This window comes from Corylus avellana, chromosome 5, assembly GCF_965113065.1.
Source record: "Corylus avellana chromosome 5, dhCorAvel1.hap1.2, whole genome shotgun sequence".
In the NCBI taxonomy this organism is placed as follows: domain Eukaryota; kingdom Viridiplantae; phylum Streptophyta; class Magnoliopsida; order Fagales; family Betulaceae; genus Corylus; species Corylus avellana.
The window spans coordinates 29,278,095-29,299,570 of NC_142494.1; the positions used below are offsets into that span (position 1 = coordinate 29,278,095).

The following is a 21,476-nucleotide window of genomic DNA, read 5'->3' on the forward strand; positions in this document are numbered from 1 at the left end:
AAGTTTGTTTGTCTTTGTGTATTTGCATGTGCGCGCGTAAAGATGACCATACTCTTCTGTCTCTGTCTAAATAAATTTCCTGGTTCCCCTGCATTACTCAGGTTTTACACTGGTGATTCTGGGAGGAACAGAAGGCCAAATCAGCAGCACCATGCCAGGTGCTTTCAAATTTAGCATGATAGCAATCGCGGCCACCCCGTCATCCTACCCTCCAAGTTGCCATGTTAAACAAACAAATCCTCTTTGGAATTCTTCCCATTGTATGTCAAGAGAACCGATTCCTTTAAGAGAAAGGACAAGTCGCAGCTAACCCAAAAAAAAAAAAAAAAAAAAAGAAGTTTTTTAAAGTTTATTTTATTATTTTGGTTTTAAAAAAAATAAAGGGTATTATAGGAAAGCTGATAAAAAAGTGGCAAGTGGCCACTTTTCCATCCAAACAGACAACAACCACTAACGTAGTGGCTTAAATGCAATAAAATGGTAGTTTGTCAGCTTGTAGGGTTTTATAAAAAATGGTTGTCAATTGAGGGATCAACTAAAGCAATTTAACCCAAAATTAATTCCATATTGTTTTTTTTTTCCAATCTCCAAGCAATTAAGCGCTCCCAATTTGTTTTTTTCACTCAGTTCTGATATTCTGTTGAATAGCATTGCTCTTGTCAATTCATCTCTCTCTATAGCTAACTTGAGCTGCTTTCATCGCTTAGGCAAACAGTGGTTTACAAAGAAAGGCTGCCAAAGAAGCAACTCCTTAATTAATTTTATCCTTTTCTGAAGAAAGCAAAAGAATGATTTATTGGTGGCAAACGCTTTGGCCATAGAGACACAGATATCTAACAAAAACGTATGCCTTGCTTTGAACTTATGCTTTGTTCTGTAGTTAAAATTACACTTGAGGTATTAGAATTACAAGTAGGTGCTGAACAATGTTTCACCAGCTAGCACTCATCTCTACATACATGATACATCTATTCTACATCTATTCTACATACCTTCAACTTTACATCTTTGCAACAAAGGGGTCTTATCAGTTGATGAGGGTTCCAAGCTACCAAAGCCACAATCCTCACTCATTTCTTCTTCTTCTTCTTCTTTTGCTATTCCCCATATAGCAGCATAAAACCCAATTGATATTATTACTGCCCCAACAACACTGCAAAATCAGGAAGAAAAAAAAAAAAACCAAGTGAACTACGAAGAGATATACACAAGTTATAGCAAATAGCAGTTGCTTCTTTGAATTGATTGAAATGCTCAACTCCCAAGAGAAAGAGAGAGAGAGAGAACTCTATACCTCCCAAGATATAGAGCATCACCAAGGAATATGACACCCATAGCAGCTGCAATGGCAATTGACAATGGCTTGAAGATTGATATATACACAGGCCCCTTCAAGTGCAGGGCCCAAGTGTGGACAACAGTGCTGAAAGAAGAAGCAAATCCCTGCTCAGAGAGAATTTGTCCGGTAAGACATTACCAATATAGCCTGGCTTGGCAAGGAAGTCCATTAGTTTCTTACCGAGTATACAATGGCAACTAATGCTATATCAGGCTTTAGTCTCCAAGCGCTCAAGTTTGTTTCTGCAATTAGACATAGTGGTGCAGATATAACAGTCCCACACAATACGCACAGGAAGACCACAACTATCTCTGATGGATATATTTTCATAACTTGAGTCTGTAAAATGCCATAAAAACCAAAATTAGCGCTTTTGAATTCTTTTTGAGTTGTATTTGAAATGAGAATTCACCTAGGAAAGTACCTGAACAATGTACCACATTGAAAATAGAAGGTACTCAACAGCAAGTAGAAGGCCACCTGTGACCCTATTTGTTTGTGATGAGCCCAAAGGAAAATGATGTGAAAGGGATGGTGGTTGAGATGAGGTTGATATGATTTTAGGGCCCTCATACAGAACAATTACCAGTGCACCTGATATTGATATTACGGTGCCCATGATTTTAGCCCGAGTATTTGAGCTTCTCAAAGCTAGCTTTTCCATCCTTTTTGAAGCACCCAGATATATAAGGTTAAAAGGAGAGAAAATAGAAAGTTCTGATGAGTGATGACAGTAACCAATAAGAAATGCATTTAACAAATTGAACTTGGTGATTAAAGAACTGACTACAAGGACTTACAGTTTGAAATAATAATTGTGCAATGATCAATGACAAATCCATACTTGGCCAAGTTTGACAATCCATAATAATTGTGTAATGATCAATGACAATCCATATAAGCCATGCTTTGCACAATCTTCTATGAGAGAGAGAGATGTAGTTGTTCTCTGACCATGGAGAGAACTCTAAACTTCATAGGCCTAAATTGAAATACAAAACCTCTCCCTGTCAATTTCAAACCGTAGAAAACTTTCAGCCTCTACTAATTTGGTAGATTACCACTGGAGTTTGCCCGAGGAGGAAATTCTATAAAAGAAGTCCAAAGTTTTGGAGCTGTTGCAGCGAGAGACAAACAAGTCATTTATTGGGTTTGCAAGTCTGTGTCTAGACTACAAAACTTTTGTAAGTATAGACTGATTGTAACAATTAATTCTTTTATAGTGAAAAAAATCCTGGGCTTGGCTACCCTAGGAGTGGTTTTCTTTTGAAGAGTTCTTCAAAAGTTCACTTTGTCACTAAAATCCTTGTGTCGATTCTGTTTTATGCTTGCTTAGATTGTGTTGATTATAACTACGGTAATTGATTTTTTAAATTGTTAGTTTGGATCAAATTGCTTTTTTCATAAAGTGTGTATGTAAATCGACAGTGGGGTTGGGGTACAATGTCTTTGTTTTATAGCTTTAAAACAAAGAGAGATACAAATCTAATCATGGATGGCCCATCACATTGCTTAAAGACCATTCAGTGGAATGCATCTTTATAATAACTAATCAAATGATTCCTGGCAACAACATGCATAAAAAACCAAAAACAAATAATGAACTCCTCCTAATGACTTTCATAAGCAGAAGATTTAGTCTTTAATAACCATTGAAATAGCCGGTGGTTTAACAATTCCTGTCCACTAATCACATGGCCAAAGCTAAGAGACACATTGCATAAAACAAAAGCAACAATATAATAAACAGAAACTCCAGGGAAAATTCAGAGAGAAAGAAGGAAACCTGAAAATGACGGCAAGCACAAAAGTAAAAGCTGGTGTGAGGTTGCTCATGGCTGAAGCAAGAGTGGCAGAGCTGTATTCTATACCTTTGTACCCACAAATCGTACCTACAGACCTGCCCTCTCACAGATAATCAGCATAAATTCTCCAACCCACAAAATAAATATACCAGAATAGCTTGTTGGGGTATTATTTTCTTACCCAAGAACTCCGAGGAGAAAAATTCTGTACAGGAAAGACTGCTTCAATGGAGGAAGCCCAGTCGTTCTGCAAAAAAAGAAAAGAAAAAGAAGTAAATAAGAAAAGATTTCAGACCATGTGCTTCTCATTGGGTTAATGAAGAATCTTTTAATTAGGAGAATCGGGTTTAATTAACTAAGAGAGAGACCCTGTAAAGATGAAGGCGAAGGGGAGAAGAACAAGAGTGGAGACCGCATAAGAGTAAGCATTGAAGGCGTAGTTACTCATTCCCTTCATAGTGGCTGCTTTGAACAAGATGTTTAAGACAACATTTGTGCACTCCACGGTAACCATGGCTGAAAATGGCAGAACATCCTTGTAAAAGTAGTTCGGGGACATCTCTCTCTGTCTCTCTCTCTCTCTCGCTCCCTCAATGATTTATATTATACCTTTGCAGCTCCCTCCATTAAGTCATTAATGTGCTTCATAGTTAAGGAAATAAAAAAGAAGTCGCTGAAGTGACGTCATTGTTTTACTTTTGATGACAAAAAATGGAAGTGGGTAACTAAAATTGACTGCTAACTACCAAAAACCGGTTGGTCAGAATCATTTTGTTGAATTTTTGAAGTATGACCATCAACCCCGAATACAATTTTACATGGAATTTAATTTGCTTCAACAAAATTTTCTTTTAAATTGGGTTTGAAGGACGGCCCCATTTATTAACACGAATGCACGTAAAATAGTAATTATAAATATTCAACTCTCATTTTATTTCATACGATTGAGCTAATATAACAGTGTTCATCAACCCTTAGATTTTTCTCTTTTTTTTTTAATAAAAATTGATCTAATGATTTATAAGCATTACTACATCATCCCAACTGTGATAAAAATTGAATACATAGCACTACTCTATGTGAAAAACATGCACGCTCTGTTAATCATATTAAAAATACATATAAAAGATACATCTTTAACGAGAATTCAGTTCATTTTTATTTTAATTCTTTTTTAAGCTAAACAATCAAACCCAATTTAGACAAAAACTTCTTTTAACATTTGTGGGACTTTGGACTGTGGAGCCATGAGCCAAAATTTTTAGTCCCGGATGTACAAGAAACTTACAAAAATTTAAAAGATTGCTGGCAAGAATTGCAGATACGCAAATCAAATTGATAGAGATGTGTTGATTATTTGCTCCTCGACTTGATTTGTGTTTTACAATTGCAAGTCCATTGACCAGCCAAAAAATTGGGTCACATCAAATGACGCCAGCTACTGTATTACACAAATGATGATCAGATCCACACCAAAAACCATTCAACATTCTCGTATTATTACATTTTTATCTTCATCTGTTTCTTCCAAAGTAATAATGCTACACTTGTACAAAACTAAGCTTAAATCCCCCCTCTTGAAGCTTAAAAAAAGCAATTTGGCCCTCACTATAACTGCATTTCTGATAAGTTCTTGAATGAAAATGCTAAAAAGACAAAAGGAGAGAGGGAGAGGGAGATGGCAACTTATGATATATATATATATATATATATATATATATATATACACCAAAAAAGAAAGAACAAAAATGATATGACATCCAGAATAGACGGGTTTCAGCTCTTCCTCCGCTTTCTTCTCAGAAAAGGCATAGCGCTCAGACCTCCTACAGATGTCTTTCCAGTATCATCTTTAGTATTCTCCTGCAGGGACCCCCACCCCTTTGAATTACCATCATTACTTAAGGCATTTAGATGGTCCACATTCGAAGCGGTATCATCTGCGTCCATCTTCCCTCTATCTTGAAGTCCATTCAAGGCACCTTTGGGGACCAAGTTAGAATGAACTGAACCATTATCAATATCATCAGCTTCATCCACAAAACCAGGGCGATGGGATAGGTCAGCATTTCCTGAGGCAGTAGCTGAAGCCGGGCCATGAGCTCCATCTGTGTCATTCTCTGGCTCACCTTCATCCAAGCAAAACCCACCTCCCATGTTGAGGTAATCCTTAGAAAACTCGGCCCCAAAAGAAGGATCGCCACACTGGGTCGCATCTGGTTGACCGATTTCACATTTGTCAGTGCATAAGCCATCTCCCATTTCAAGAGAGTCTCCATGCAAGCACTCCTCAAGCGCAGGGTGTCCTGCATTATGACCAGCAGCTGCATCTCCGCATACATCCCGGGCTGAAGATATATCTTGCTCTACTGCCTCTTCATCCGAGCATTCTTTATTGCTTTGGTCTGATGATTTGTCCACATCGTCAGCTTCAAAGTGATTCAGAGTGTAATTTACAGGCTTCCGAACTCGCATTGACTGAAAGATAGAAGTAGGACAATAAACAGAGATGAATCATTGAAGTTGGGTAAGGGCGAGAAAGAAAAGATAAACAAATTATTCTCTTCAATCGCACTAACATCTCAGATATCAATCTAAATTGAATGGTAAAGCAGTGTGGAATCGAAAAAAAGGCTTGGTGCCACATAATTCCACGATGATGATACTTCCTTGTATTATTAAAAGAGCACAGAAAAGATTGTAGCTTACCCTTCGCACTTCGTCTGGCACTTCTAACTTCTCCACAAGAACTTCTTGCCCATCATCATCACTGTCACCACTACTGCTTTCACATGGCTCAGAACCAGAACTTCTTTTTCCCCTTCCTCTTCCTATTCCCTTGCCTCTCCCTCTTCCTCTGCTTCTTCCATTCCCACGTGATGTTCTGCTGTGACTTCGCCTGCCTTGTGCCTCCATAGGTAATTCTGTACTCATCTCTGTAGATGGAATAGGCTCTCCAGTATTCCTCCTTTTCCTTGAATGCTTAAGTGTTGATTTGTCCACATAGTTACTTTGGTTCTGAACATCACTCTCATCTAGTTTCTTTGACGGTTTCTCTGACTTGTTATCAACTGGGCTTACTCTTCTTTTCTTTCTACTTTTGGAAACCTCTTGCAAGGGATCATCCATCAACTCCGAGGTTTGGTTTCCAGTGATTCCTTTAACGGCTTTATTAATTCTCTTACTACGAATTTTCGCAAATCGTTCATTGAAAGTGTAAAACGCTTCCAACCGCAATTGAGTCTTCATCAAAAAACAGATGTTATCAGAATTATTTTTCAAGATGAGAAAAAGGATTGAAATCATAACCCAGGATGTTTGACAGCCAACTAAATAAAGGTTGCTCAGATTATATGCACCAAATAATTTTGATTTAATATTAGGTCATGGTAGAGATGAGACTGCCTGTGTGTGTGTGCACGCATGTGAAAGGGTAAGAGAAGAGAGGAAGTGCATAAGCGCCTGACCTCGTGTTTGTTGTACTCCTTCAGAACAGGTACTAGCAACTCATCCGCCTTCTGGGTAGCCCACCCAAACCTTTCCCAACACAATCTGTATGAAAAATAAAAATAAAAAACTCAGAAATCATCATGTACTTCAAAACTCAATTTGTCAAAAGTGAAAGCACGTGATAATGTCAGAAATTCGGGTGCATTGTTGGCAGTGGAGGCTTGTGTTCTGCCCTTGGCAGGAATAAATCATTTGCAGTGGACTATATGATCTAGCCATGATATAATGGGGTGCATCTAGAAACCATATACTAGGAAAAGTGGGCATGGGCTTTCACAAAGTTTTTTTATAAAGAAATCACACCTGAACCCATACTCTACAAACTGAACATACTCCAAGAGGAAACCAGTCCAACACCAAAAAGATAACTCCAGGTTTCACCAGGAATGTTAAAAGCCTGTCTACAAATTTTGATCACTTCCATGGACTATATATGATTTCCCCTTCAGACTAGTATATTAGCAGAAAACTTTAACAGCAAGACAGACATCTTCAATTTATGAGAACAGATTGTAAACGGTGACCCTAGCTGGAAACCTCTAAAATCATGGCCGTGCTCATATTTTTTATGTGCTTAAAAGTGAGAATGATCATCATCTCATGGCAAGCTTGAATTCAAACCTAGAAGTTAAATTTCGAGAAACAACTCACTTGCGAAGAACAAAATGATCTGGCTTTCCCCATGTAAATGGCTCAGTTGACTTGTCAACTTGGGGAGAAAAGTAAGCAGAGATAACCACTTCACTTGGAAAAGAAGAAGGAATATGCCAGTTCTTGCTCACATTTCTCTGTTAAAAGGAGAAAATATATGATAACATTCAAAATGACAGAGCAATCCCAAAGTGATTCTTCCATGTATAATAACAAGAAGATGGTAGAGGACATGACAATTACATGCTTATTCATAAAAATCTGCTTTATGTCCTGCATGTAAGTTGCAGACTGCTGCTGCTCTTGAGCTTGGGACATGTTTAGGTCAGATGCAGAGACTTCTTCTGTGTTACTTTTTGAGCAATTCAAACCTTTGTCATCAACTTTTGGTCCCCTTTTTTTTGCACTCGATCCTGTTTCTGCATCAAACTTTTTAAGGATGGTGGGATCTGGTGACTCAATCCACTCCCGGAATTTAGAGAGGCCATCTTCCTCAGGAAATGCATTTACAACCTCAATAGCGTTGACAATGCCAATCCCACTACACTCAAAATACAACCATTAATGTCTTAAGCTAGCAACCAAATTCAGCAACCTTATAAATGCAAATAAGTAATTTAATTTCTACTATCATAAATGACAAGAAACAATAGCATGAGATCACAATAATGAGTAAAATCACAAAACAAATTATATGCAGCATAGAAAAATCAGATGTATCTGTGGCAAGACCTGACTTTAGAGGTGCAATCACTAGTAAAAGTTCCTAATAGCTGAGGTAATCAGGCCAGCAGCTCTTACTTACCTAACACCTTCAGTATAATCACTTCCAAGAAGCAATGTCATCCGAACTAATTTTTCTCTTGTCAGGCCAAGGTCCTTCTCAATGTCCTGATAACAAAATGCATGAGCAATAGATACAAGCAAATTTCACTGCATAATTTAATTATTCTAAAAAAATGAAGAAGAAAAAAAGAAGGGGGAAATGGAAAATACAAGGACCCTGAGTAAATGAATGGACTATTGAGAAGGGAAAGTAGGAGCAGGAAATAAAGAACCCCAAGTTAATATCAAAGGTGCTGTACGCTCCAGTTGAAGAAAAAGAACTCAAAAGATACTTGATATATGCTTCTCACAAAGGCAAATGAAAAAAAAAAAAAAATCAAAACAATTAAATAAAAAGAAGTACCATAAGAGCAGAAATGATTTTCTCAACCAAAAAAAAAAAAAAAAAACAGATAAGGAGATGGTAATTATTTAGGTTTTCTTTAACTCTTGCCTGAGAAAGCTTCACAAAGAAAACTGGAGAAAGGACAAAAAAGAAGAAGATAAGATTACAAATTTAAAAAGTTAAAAAAACATTTATAACTTTTCAATATGAATAGATATATCTAGGACAATAAATATAACAGGAAGAACAGCCATGCAGCTCGACCAAATTCAGACCTTCATGAGGTATGTCTCAACATATTTTCGGTCATCAAATATATTCTTGTAAACACTTCTAGCCCCAAACAAAAACACATCAGAGTCATCAGTCACAACACCATCAACAAGGTTTGCAAGTTCCATATAAGCGCATTGAGCTTCTGCTTCCATTGGTGCAATAATATACGGCAATCCAAACATTTGAAGTAGTTCCTGTAGATTCATCAAAATTATAACAGATTTATCTTTCTGCAGGAAAGACCGTAACTTACTGAAAAGGAGATCATACAGAAAGAGAAAACAAAATACTCAAAATCAACCACCTAACAAAGTATGCATTTGACAAGTAACACATACAATATTCACAGTTGATGGAAAGAAAATGTCATTATTTATAGCTTTCCAATTCATTTCAAGAAGTCAAAAATCTAATAGATGCATCAAGTGCAACAAAATCCACCTTCTTCAATTCAACCACATCAAAGAATCGATACACATTATAGAGTAGTCATAATAGGCATCCTTATATGGAAAGTGAACTTACACTTCAAAATATCAAAAATGAATACAAAGCCTTTTATGAGCTGTATGTGTCAATGAAGTTTTTTTACTACTGGAATTGGGCCTTCCATTATTTTTTAGTTATTAAGAGATCAGTGAATAGCAGATGTTGACAGAGTGATAATGTGGGTAAAAGCACAAAACATGAAAGGCACTGCAAAAGATAGCAAATCAAGGCAGTCCACCAATCAGTTAATCATAACCACAAATTAATACTATTCAAGCATTACAAAATCTGAGGCACGCACCTGGCATTCTGCAAACATCTCGCTGCTGACAGATTCTGCATTACGCTCATGCTTTCTCTGTTCATCTCCTAGATTCAAATATTCTTGATCGAGAATTAGCATTTCCTCATCCAAATTACCCTCTGTGACTTCAACATGCAGATTTTCATTTCCCTCAAAGGGAGAATTGTCCTTGTTGTGCTCCCTTTCCTCAATACTATTGTCAATTATTTCTTCAGCAGCCAACTTCGGCTGAAAATCAAGGTCATCTGTCAAGTCTTTTGTGGATAACTTCATTACAGGAAAGTTGGGGTTAATCATGTCAGGAAAAAGATGCACGGGTGCAGCTTTAGTAACATTGGTCTTATCAGCAATCTGAATGTCATTGGTATTGGCACCCGATATGGTATCAGAAACACGAGAACTACCCACTGATCCATGGTTAGGAGAGCTAGATAAGCCAGAACCCGCTCTAAAGGTATCCAATAGATGTTCTGTAATCACCTGGACCTCCTTATTTTCCAAAGAAGTTACAGATTCTGCACATGGCATCTCTCTGTCCAAACTCCCACTTTCACTTGCATCTTGCATTGATTGTCCAGAACAAGAACCTGGGTATTTTTCATGTGGCTTAGTTATCAACACCTGCATATTATCAGAATTACATGCTACAGATGACATCAACTGCCTCCCAGAAGAATCACTGGTTTGTAACACAGTTACTCCAGCCACACTATCTGGTTTTTCAACTCCATCCACAATTTCACAAAACGAATCATTTTCTGGAGTACCATTCTTCCCTGGCAAAAGTTCCCCACCTATAGTATTTTTCTGATCAAAGATTCCAATATCTTTATGAACCTTTTCTCCATAATTCTTATCATCTCGAGCTAGTTCAAGATTAGATTCCTTATTCCCTACATGCTCGAGACTTCTCCGTATTGCTTCCTGCAAATCAGTCTCTTCTTCCATATGACCTTTAGAAACTGTTCTCCCTGATTCTGCTTGGCACGAGGAGGTGCTTTTATGGAAGTCACAAACTCCTTCCTCCCATTCCACATCACTCTCATCACTCGTGTTACCTTCCTCAAGAGAGGGCTTAGTTTCAGCTCCTCCATCACTAGAGAGACTATTGCCTTTCTCTTTGATGATTCCTTCCTGCTTCCTTGATAAGGCATTTTCAGCAGAAGAGATTTTTATTGGATTCCCTGCTACTAAATGAGCAAATAGATCATCATCACCATCAAAACACTTGTTCTTCTCGTCATCTTCAAAGGATATCTCCATGGAAGTGTCATTTTTTAACATGGCCTCCTCATTTCTCTCATTCAAGTTAACAGATTCACTATTATCATCGTGTGAAGCTTCTACAGACTGGTCTTTACTGGGAAATCTTGTCGGGACGCTAATTTCATTTCTGTCCAGCATGGTTTGAGTATTTGCAATGTTCTTCGCACTTGTGCTCTCCTGCTCAATCGCTTTCATCAAATCCAAATTTCTTTGTATATCACGGGTCATACGGATCCCCATAGCTCTCACTCTACTGACTCGAACACGCCCCCTCTCATCCATATATGTCTCAATATTGTCATCAAAAACCCTTCTAGATTCATCCAGGTCTGAACCAGTCATGGTATTGGACTTACTGGTAGATGCAACACCATTGATAGATTCTTGAGAAGGATGCTCTCCGTGTGTCTCTTGTGACTTATCTCCATTTCTCTGTGCTTTGGCAGATGTAAGTGCTCTGACATATTTTGAGAATGTTGTAGATGAACAAAAGTAATTAATCTATGAATGAAAAAGAAACCTTCCCCCCTCCTGCATGGGGGAACCTTTTGAAAAAAAAATAAAAAAGCAGACTTACTAAAAAGCAAACGGTAAATACGCGTTCAATTGTAAGTAGACACGGGCTGTTTAGCATGCATAATTAACATGCTAAACATTGAAAATACAATCACTCACTGTTTATCACCAGTAAATGATGATGAGAAGATAAATTCTCTGTTCGCTTCGGAGGCTATCCGAGACGTCTGTACACCTCCTACCCCCCTCCCTGCAGCAGATTTCTGCACTTCATCTATCTCTCGACGGAAAGCAACAGTTTTAAGATAAGCTTGTATTTGCAGCTCAGAGAACTTTGCAGGATCCTAAATGTGCATGAAAAGAACTAGTAAAAACATGGAATCCATAGGGTTCAAACAAAAGTGCAAAATTGAAACTGAGCCTCATCAATAGGGATATGCCAGCAATAATGATAGATCCCTTGAGATTATAGGGAGAGAATGCCAAACAAATACCCAAATCCTGGAAAACATTCCATATAGAAATTCTATAGCATAAATTGCCAATATATATCATACGTTTTCCATAACTTTTTTTTTTTTTTTTTTTGAAGGACGTTTTCCATAACTAATAACCTACCAATGAAGTGAGCAGTGTACAGTCACATGTGATATCAATCCGTACTCAAAAACCCTGGAACCCTACATGTAAACCTACTACCCACTTACTTTGATTCCAGAATTCTGAAAAAAGCCTATCTACATGTAAACCTACTACCCACTTACTTTGATTCCAGAATTCTGAAAAAAGCCTATCTACATGTAAACCTACTACCCACTTACTTTGATTCCAGAATTCTGAAAATCATGCGTGTTATGTAAATGAAGAGTTCTGATCATGAAAACACCGATTATTACATGGCTAATTAGATTTAAGTATACATGGGATGCTTTTTGAATTTACAACTCTTTCCCAAATCGATCACTCATATAGCATTCTAAATCTGTTCTTTTTTTCTTTTAATAGTAAAAGCAGAACACTGAGCACTATCAACATTTTCACCACCTAGAATCTCATTTCCTGTCTAAAGGAGCAAACAGCTAAACCAAGAAACATAGCACAAAAAGTCATTTGGTGTATTCCAGTAGGAGCATTACTTCATTCCACATACAGTTTTAGCCTTAACTTTTTATACAGATGTCACCACTACAGTACTTAAGTATTAGTTCATCCCAGCAATTCCATGCCATCATCATTTCTCACCTGAATAACATTCTCTCAGTTTTTAACAGCAGACAACATCTTTTAGTTAGTGATACGCAAGCCATATTTGCAACCTGGCATTTACTTCACATTAACATCAATTGGAAATACATATGAAGGCATTCCAGAACCAACCTTCTTGACTTTCTGATACTTTTGTCTGTTTTCCGCAATTAATCTTTCTCTCGTCTACGAAGAAGGACATCAATAACAAACATCAGAATAAAAAGGATGTTAAATAGGAATAGCCCAAAATGCCAAGCTGAGAAAAATCAATAAACAATATATGCGGGCACTTACATGAACAAGAAGATCAAGTTGCATTGATGGGGGCAAAGCAGCCAATACATTTGGATCAAAGTCACCATTCATAGCAGGCTGCAAAATTAATTAGATGCAATAACCAACATATATTTAACACTGACCAATAAGTTTTACAAGAGAGAATGAACATTGAGGTCTAAACCTCACAACCCCAAAGAGAGCCTTTATTTCCCAAAATGGGTGTTGAGAGAGCTACCCAATATAATACAAACAAACCATATTAACACTTGGCCATGTTCGTGTAACAGGTATGCTAATAGCATGATTGTATCTTATTAATATACAGTCCCCTCCCAATGTTTGGTTTGTGCAAAACTCATACCCACACCTATTGACTAGTGTATCCAATACCTCCAAAGTTGGGGGTCAAAGCCAATACCCACCAAGGGGGTGTGATAATCTCATTCCCATTCCTCCCCATTCACAAAGGAGAAAAAGAAACTAAATTCAAACCATCAGCACCAAAATCATCACAACAGTCACATAGCCCCTCACTGCATCCATCATTATCTCTCATCACTTTTCTCTGTAGCTAATGATTACTTTCTTCCTCACTATCGGAATCCCATATCTGCCTTGAGACAGCCAACCCTGACAACACCCATTGTTAGGCATCAGTAGCCACTTGGGCATTGTCAATTGCCTTCAAGGCCATTGCAGGCCATCATCATCACCACCAACTTCAGTTTCTCTCTCCCTTTTATCATGATTTTCACAAAATTAACAGCAATTAAATTATAGAACTTCACTTAATTCATCTGGTATAGCAGGCTATCTCCCATGCAATGGTAAAATAGTCTCATAAGCATGAGTTTGAGTATTGAGAGTAGTCACTTCATGATAAAAATGCCGAAGGCTAGCAACTAAGTCCTCCTAAAACCCTACTTACGTGGTGAACTAGCACTGATGACAATACAAAATTCATCTAACAGCCATTTTTCAAGCTAAAAATCAGGAAAATACTAATATTTTTGTTCACTGCCATTGCCATAAGAGATTACAGTGACAGTGGTATTTATTGTGAATTCCATTCCCATTCCTTGGTTCAACCAAAGATGCATATGGAAATCACATGGATCTTCCCATTTTGGATACTCACTTTCCAACCGTAGTATCTAGAGTGAAATGAGAATAGAGGGAACATGGAACCCAATCCCATTCCACCCTTTCCTGGCAATCAAATGCAGCCTTGATTTTCAAGATTGAACCAGTAAAGGAAACCAACAATACAGACATCCATAGCATTTTAAACAACTTCAAACTTATTTCAAGTCGTCAATGAGGCTATTTTTTTACCATACAACTGTTTTTATGGGCTTATGGAATCTAAGAAGCCTGTTAAACCAGTTCAACCTAACAACCCCCTTAAACATGCATAGTATGTCGTCAACCTTTTTATAAGTAAAAAACAATTTTTATTACAATTACATAGTATGTCATCAACTGTAATGACAAAAGATAATAATTCCAAAGCTCTAGGTAGGACAAACTTACCAGCATCATCTCTTCATCTTCATCTTCATATTCTTCATCAACCTCCTCCTCAGAAGAAAAATGAGCAACAGATTTAGATGCACTGTTAGCTAACCTCCCATTTTCCTCTGCCAAAATAGATGCTGCCAACCTAAACTTACTCATCAGAATCAATCATAATTCTTTTTTTTTTTTTTACCATTTAGTTGAAATACCATTGTAAACTAAACTTTGTAAGCAGCTTACATTTCATCTAGCTTTTCCTGAAGGTCATTCTTTGATACCAGATCATCATCCTTTGAACTACAACCAAGCATGTCAGTTTCATCTGACAAAATCTTTTTACCCTTACCATCATCATTCTGCAACTGTCTCTGGTTCTCAACATCTGCCGCCAAGTTCTTTCCCTTGAGCTGTTACACAACAGAATTGAATCAAACATAAAGACTGTACATTAAAACAGAGACACTGGCTAGGTTGATGGAAAAAGTTTTCCCATCATCCTGTAGGGCGAGCTAAAATCCTAGGAAAACAAGATCATAATGAAGGAAAAGCTAAAACATTTGACCTCATAAGAACCCATAACTGCATATATAAGGGCACTAACCTGAGCAAGAAGATTGCGCTGCATTGACTGAGGCAAAGCAGCTAATACATCTGGATCAACTTCACCATCCTCTGCAAGCTGCAAAATAAATTCAATGCAGTAGCCCCAAATTATTTAGCAAATAGATCAAGAACTGAACATGACCATTATTAACACAAAGACTCAACAGCTCACAACCCAATGAGAGATGATCTTTCCCAAATATGGGTGTTAAGTTAGCCACCCTGTCATCGGGTAAACCAACTATTCCTAATTAATTTCCAATTATGAACTGGCATGATAAACCTGTCAACCATGATAGGCAATACCTACCACGGAGATAAAAGGTAATAATTCAGAGTCTACATAGAATAAAATTACCAGTATCATCTCTTCTTCTTCATTGTCATCCTCCTCAGAAGGAATAGCGGCAGCAGAAGATGTCGATGCATTGTTAGTGAATCTCCCATCTTCCTCTGCCTGAATAGATGCCGCCAACCTAACATTAACCCATTCAAACAGTCAATGAAACCCATCAGACCACATAGTTGAAAGATAGCCTCATAACCGCAAATGGAGTGTGCAGCTTACATTTCATCTAGCTTCTCCTGATTGGAACTCTTTAAAATCATAGCATCCCCTTCTAACCGATTCCCCGCCATGTTTGTTTGATCTGACAGAATCTTCTCACCCTTGGCATCACTCTTCTGCTTCTGCTTCAGCTTCTCAATATCCTTTGCCAGTTCTTTCAACTTCATTGCCTTAAGCTGTTAACAAGAATTATAATTAACATTACACACTCATGTCAATAGCCATATATCAAATATACCACCAAATTGTAACTCATTCCAAACTACCAAGAATTTTCCTCTGTTCAGTCAACTCAGATTCTAAAAATGAAACTCTCAGGCTCAGTCAATGTTTTAATTTTCCAAAAAAAAAAAAAAAAAAAAAAAACCCAGAAAAACATAAAAATTAGACCATAAAACTAAGTTCAGTTTTGTTTCCCTAATTCTCCTAAACAGAACACTCGGCCACATAATGTCCATTGCAAAACGCAAAATTCACCTTCTACATCCAAAACCTACAAGATTTCATCACTGCAAACACTCATATGGGGCTCACAACAAAGACATAAATACAAAGAGAGCTAACACAAAAAATTCCTACACATTCATTCGAACAACCAGCAGACCTGATTGAGAAGCAACTTCTCAGCGGTCTTGCGGACCTTGGCCTGCGCGTTGTCGCGCTGTCGGCGGCGGGCGATGACAGTGCGGCGCTTGAGGGCGGGGGTAGCACCGTCGAAGACGAAGACGGGCTTGGTCCTGAGGAACAAGAGCTTGCAGATCCGGCGGAAGAAGCCGAGCAAGTGCGCATTCCTTACCATCTCGCCCTTCTCGTCCCGCATCGCCTTCATGAACTGCACCATCCATATGCTCGCATCTGCAAAGAGAATTTGGAGTTTTGGTTGAGAAATGAAGGGTCCGGGTTAGTATTAGGGTTAGGGATTTTAGTGGAAGTACCGATCGCGAGCTTTTTTCCGGCCAGGGTTTCGACGGACACGCGACGGCCGACCGGTGCCAGTAGCTCCCACAGACCGTGGACTCCCATTTTTAATCGTTCTGCTCACGACGACAACGTTTTCTGATTTTTGCAGTTGGTGCATTGCCGCCAAGACTTGTTAAAAGACGACGATCGTAAAAAAAACGACGTCGTAGGAACACATATTGAGTCATTGACTGCACCGCAATCAAAGCGGTTTTTTTTAGAAAAAAAAAAAAAAACCCCCTATTTTTTTTTTATTATTATTATTATTATTTTTTTGTCCCAAAGAGATAACTCAATCGGTTGGAAACATGCCTAATAAAGTGAAGGTCACTAGTTTAAATCTCTCTTCTCTTTTTGTGCGGACATGTCAAAAAAAAAATTACTTATTGGTACTTACTACTCATCATAAAAGTGTATGATAATTTTAAATTTATATTCAATTTCAAAACTCAAAACTCTATTTCCATTAAAATTCTTTGAAAAGCCACCAAAAAAAAAAAAAATTTGAAAACCTGTGTTTTTTATTTGAAGGTATTTCTGTCCTTTTAGTCTAAAAATACTATTTAATGATATTGACTAACATGTGTTTTTTTTTTTTTTTTTTTTTTTCAAGAAATAGTAATTTAAGATGGTTGAGTCACTTAAGTGTGACATATTGTGGTTCTTGGGGCAATATGTAAATGGGGTAGTTTAGGAAAGGAAAAGTTAACCCCCCCCCCCCCCCCCCGCCCCCCAAAAAAAAAAAAATTAGGGACATAGAAAATTACCACAACTGTGCTTCTAGTTGCCAGTCAAATTTTGGACTAGGCAAAAGGGTGATAGAAAGAAGAAAAGCTCTGTCGGAAGATGAGGCAAATTTTTGGTGTCATGGAAAGTTTAAAATTGTATGCATCATCAACATAGATAGGAAAATTGAGTGACTAATAAGGCTCCGTTTGTTTCACCGTAAAATGATTTACGGAAAATATTTTTTATATTTTCGGGTGTTTACTATGACGTAAAATAATAGTTAGTGACAAATTTATCTTACTGCAGTATTTAATTCAGAGTTCCAAAAGTAAATGCATGGATTATTTGCTTGATACTTGTGCAGGAATGGAAGGCATGTGGAGACAAGGATAAGAATCGCCTTCAGGGATATGCTGGTTGCACTTGGAGCCCCATGAGATGCTTCGAATTTTTGTGCACTCAGATCTTCCCTAAAGCCAGGTGTGTGAAGTCATTGTGATAGCCTTTTTGAGCTGTAGGCAATGACAGTTTAAGAGTTTTGAAAGCCATAGAAGACATAATTTATGCTTAAAACTGTCAAATTGCAGACAAAATGCAAAGAAAAAACATTTGTTTTGTACATTCCACATTGTCATTCTCTTCTGTCTGGATTTTATCAGTTGGATCATGCCTGATCATATCTTACCTGGATGATAGTAACTTAATGCGGCTAGTTGGTGCTAGGGAGACTTCTCATTGTTAGCCTACTGTTTGTAAAAGAAACGACATTGTAGTTTCAACCTTCTGTAGCTGCCGGCTCTGCATTTTCAAATTTTAGTGCAAGTCAAATGGCTTATTATTGGCTCAAATGTTCCTCATCAAAACCCACTAGAATATAAAATTATCATTGTAGAATCAGCCAAATGGCTCGATAACTAATTCCGGCAATGACATAGGACATTGGAATTTTCTCCTTGTTCCACAATCCCAACAATTCCAACCACACCATATTTACAGCTCCAAGTTTTCCCAACAAGGCAATTCTCTAGACACAATGAATCGAGTTTCCATCTGGGTGATCTTCATTTCCTTGTTTCTCCTCCTCAACATGACAAATTCTGTAGAGGAGGAGACAAGAAACTCACTTATAAGCTTTCTTACAAAACTCTCTACCAATAATGGCCAACCTGATCTCATTTTAGGCTGGAACTCGACCCTTGATCCTTGCAAGGACAGCTGGCCTCGTGTTGCCTGCGATCGTCGAAATACTTCTGTGACAAAGTTATTTCTTGAAGGGTTAAATCTCAATGGAACTCTTGATGCCACTTCCCTTTGTAGCACGCGGCTTGCTGCATCTCTTTATCTTCTTTCTCTTGCTGGCAACAACATTGGTGGAGGAATCCCAGATGGGATTTCAAAATGCAAGCAACTCACTTACATTTATGTAAGAGGAAACCAATTCTCTGGAAATCTTCCCAGCTCGTTTCCCATGTTAGGAAATCTGAAAAGACTTGATATTTCAAACAACAAGTTCTCTGGTAACCTGCCAGAGTTGTCTCGGATTTCAGGTCTGACAATGTTCCTCGTTCAAAACAACCAGCTGAGCGGGGAGATACCCAAATTTGACTTCTCCAATCTTGTGCAATTCGACGTTTCCAACAACAACTTCAGCGGCCTTATTCCAGACGGTGGCAGCCGTTTCCCTACAAGCAGCTTCTTGGGCAATCCCGGACTATGCGGAGATCCATTGTCACAAAAATGTGTCTCTAGAGGAGAGAGTGGAAAACAAGTCAAAGGGTGTCTCAAAGGATCAGATTCTTATGTACTCAGGCTATGCTGCATTGGCCTTGGTTTTTCTCATGTTTATTATTTTAAAGGTGTGCAAAAGAAAAAAGAGAGGAGAAGAGAGGGTTGAGGCAGCAAACAAGGTGGCATCAATTGATGATAGTATGATCAGCAAGCATAACGCTGCATCAAGTGAGTACAAATCAGATGTGAGCAGGTCAGAATACATGGAAATTTCAGCTGAAAGTCAGCTGGTTTCGACCTCTCTGACAGTCCTTGAGAGCCCTGTGGTCAATGGACTGAAATTTGAGGACTTGCTCAGTGCTCCAGCCGAGTTGCTTGGAAGAGGAAAGCATGGTACCCTCTATAAGGTCATGTTTGAGAATGGGATAGTCCTGGTAGTCAAAAGGATTAAGGATTGGGCAATCTCAAGCACTGAGTTTAAGCAGAGGATGCAGAGGATGGGCCAAGTGAAGCATCCAAATGTAATGCCAGCTCTTGCCTTCTATTGTTCCACATATGAGAAGCTTTTGGTCTATGAATATCAGCCCAATGGAAGTCTATTCGGGCTTCTCCATGGTAAATATCACACTTTCAACATCTTTCTGTGTCCTTTTATTTATTTTAACCCCCTAATTAATACAGAATGTTGCTGCTATAATGTACCACAACTTTTATAGAACATATTCTTCCTTCAGACAATTTCATGGAACATAAACAAGTAAAAACGCCCTTTTATACCTCGAGGTCTTGACGATTTGCGGGCAATTTCCGAAAGACCCTACTCTATAGTGTTGCATAGTGTCCTTTTGGTATCAGATTCGAGCGTAACACCTTTATAGGACTTGATGTGCTCTTTTACATTTTATCTTGAAGGATTCTGAGGCACTAAATGTTATATTTCAGGAACCCCCATGAGCCAAGCATTTGATTGGGCAAGCAGAATTGGTGTTGCAGCTAGCATTTCTGAGGCATTAGCCTTCATGCATCAGGAGCTAAAAGACGATGGGATTGCTCATGGAAACTTGAAATCCTGCAACATCTTGATGAACAAGAATATGGAGCCTTGCATCAGTGAATATGGTCTTATGACGTCTCTGGATAGTAAATATGGCTGAGCGAATCATCTAGATCTAGAGCCTTCCAAGGGGACATTTATGGACTTGGTGTCATTCTTCTCGAGCTGCTTACTGGAAAGATGGCACAGAACAGTGGAGTTGACCTGGCAGATTGGGTTGTCTCAGTTGTTCGAGAGGAGTGGACTGCTGAAGTCTTTGACAAGGTCCTAATTTCAGAAGGTGCAAGTGAAGAGAGGCTGCTAAACTTGCTGCAGGTGGCCATTAAATGTGTTAACAATTCGCCTGATGCAAGGCCAAGCATAAATCAAGTTGCTACCATGATCAACACACTAAAAGATGAAGATGATAGGTCCATGTCTTTTGAACCATCACTACAGTAATCTCTTGCTTAGCATTAGAAGAAACTTGCCAGAAGAAGCTATATATATATTGTACTTTTCAACCAATAATTGAAAGATCACATTTTGATCCCCCTTAATTTCTTATATCTTAAGAATGATGTTGTAAAATCTCTTTTATCATATTCCCAAAGGAAAACCAATAATTCAATAAGTATCCATCCTTTCAATAACATTTCCATAATTTTCAAACAAAAAACCATGTCACCAGAATTTTCCAGAAACATTTGAAAATGTTTGAGGTTCTTGGTTTTGTAAATGGCACTAACTATAAGCATGGATCAAACAAAACCAAGCAATTTAAAAGGATTAAAGACTGTTTAAAATTCTATGCTTGATTAAGAATTAAGATACAGAATGAGAGAGAAGTGAAGAACATTCATGGGATATTTTAGAAGCTGAGCATCTTTGGGAGGCCAACGAGGCCCATTAGAGCCGGCAGGCCTTTGTTTTTTTTCAGTTTGGAAGAAGGAGCTGTACTTTTCTTGTTGGCATTTTTGGCAACCTTTTCAACATCTATTATTTTGAATGAGTCTCTAGGTTTTTATGCTATTTTAATTTAGTCTTTATAATTAAATTTTTAATTTGTTCTCATGTTTTAAATAGGTTTTTCCATCTACTTATTGTTCAATTAATTAGCGATATGCAATATCAAACGAATTAATTAGTGTCACGTGGCTCTCATTTGACAATTATTGCTAAAGCTCTATAAATGATCTATGTTGTCTTACTTGACAGTACTTATTAATGTTGTCGCTAATAATATTACTTGTTGATGTTGAAGGTTTTTGTGTGTAAGCCGACGCATCATCGCTAATTTTTTCTTATCAATGACAACTCTTTTTATTTTCGCTAATATAAATTGATAAGCGCCGAATGTTGCACATTCAAGCTCCTTAATTTACATATGTTAATTCCTTAGCGTTGTTATTTGTTTGATTTTGTTTTGTTTTTGTGTTTTCAGGTTATAAATAAAGATGCAATTAATTCCATTCATTTTGGG

At 37.9% G+C, this 21,476-nt stretch overlaps 2 protein-coding genes and 1 pseudogene across 4 annotated transcripts; 1 reads left to right on the plus strand and 2 right to left on the minus strand.

Moving 5' to 3' along the window:
• Nucleotides 1–832: 832 nt before the first annotated feature.
• Nucleotides 833–3,726, minus strand: LOC132182285 (WAT1-related protein At5g40230). 2 transcript variants are annotated; one of them, XM_059595482.2, is made up of 7 exons: nt 3,513–3,726; nt 3,326–3,391; nt 3,126–3,239; nt 1,764–2,004; nt 1,520–1,678; nt 1,295–1,443; nt 833–1,153 (listed from the first exon to the last, which is right to left on the minus strand). In XM_059595482.2, exons 1-7 carry the CDS (start codon nt 3,701–3,703, stop codon nt 985–987), a joined length of 1,089 nt encoding a protein of 362 aa, XP_059451465.2. In that variant the 5' UTR covers nt 3,704–3,726; the 3' UTR covers nt 833–984. The 2 variants fall into 2 exon arrangements, with proteins under 2 accessions (XP_059451465.2, XP_059451466.2); XM_059595483.2 differs by having other exon boundaries at nt 1,063–1,153; nt 1,295–1,423.
• Nucleotides 3,727–4,608: 882 nt separating this feature from the next.
• Nucleotides 4,609–16,566, minus strand: UVH3 (5'-3' exonuclease family protein). 2 transcript variants are annotated; one of them, XM_059593781.2, is made up of 18 exons: nt 16,479–16,566; nt 16,148–16,398; nt 15,544–15,719; nt 15,334–15,451; nt 14,974–15,051; nt 14,613–14,779; nt 14,388–14,517; nt 12,870–12,947; nt 12,705–12,758; nt 11,487–11,671; nt 9,543–11,268; nt 8,752–8,946; nt 8,111–8,196; nt 7,549–7,846; nt 7,306–7,442; nt 6,612–6,696; nt 5,854–6,387; nt 4,609–5,622 (listed from the first exon to the last, which is right to left on the minus strand). In XM_059593781.2, exons 1-18 carry the CDS (start codon nt 16,564–16,566, stop codon nt 4,921–4,923), a joined length of 5,088 nt encoding a protein of 1,695 aa, XP_059449764.2. In that variant the 3' UTR covers nt 4,609–4,920. The 2 variants fall into 2 exon arrangements, with proteins under 2 accessions (XP_059449764.2, XP_059449766.2); XM_059593783.2 differs by lacking the exons at nt 14,974–15,051; nt 15,334–15,451; nt 15,544–15,719; nt 16,148–16,398; nt 16,479–16,566 and having other exon boundaries at nt 14,388–14,509; nt 14,613–14,703.
• Nucleotides 16,567–18,158: 1,592 nt separating this feature from the next.
• On the plus strand, nt 18,159–20,455 carry LOC132182201 (putative inactive receptor kinase At2g26730; annotated as a pseudogene).
• The last annotated feature ends 1,021 nt before the right edge of the window (nt 20,456–21,476 follow it).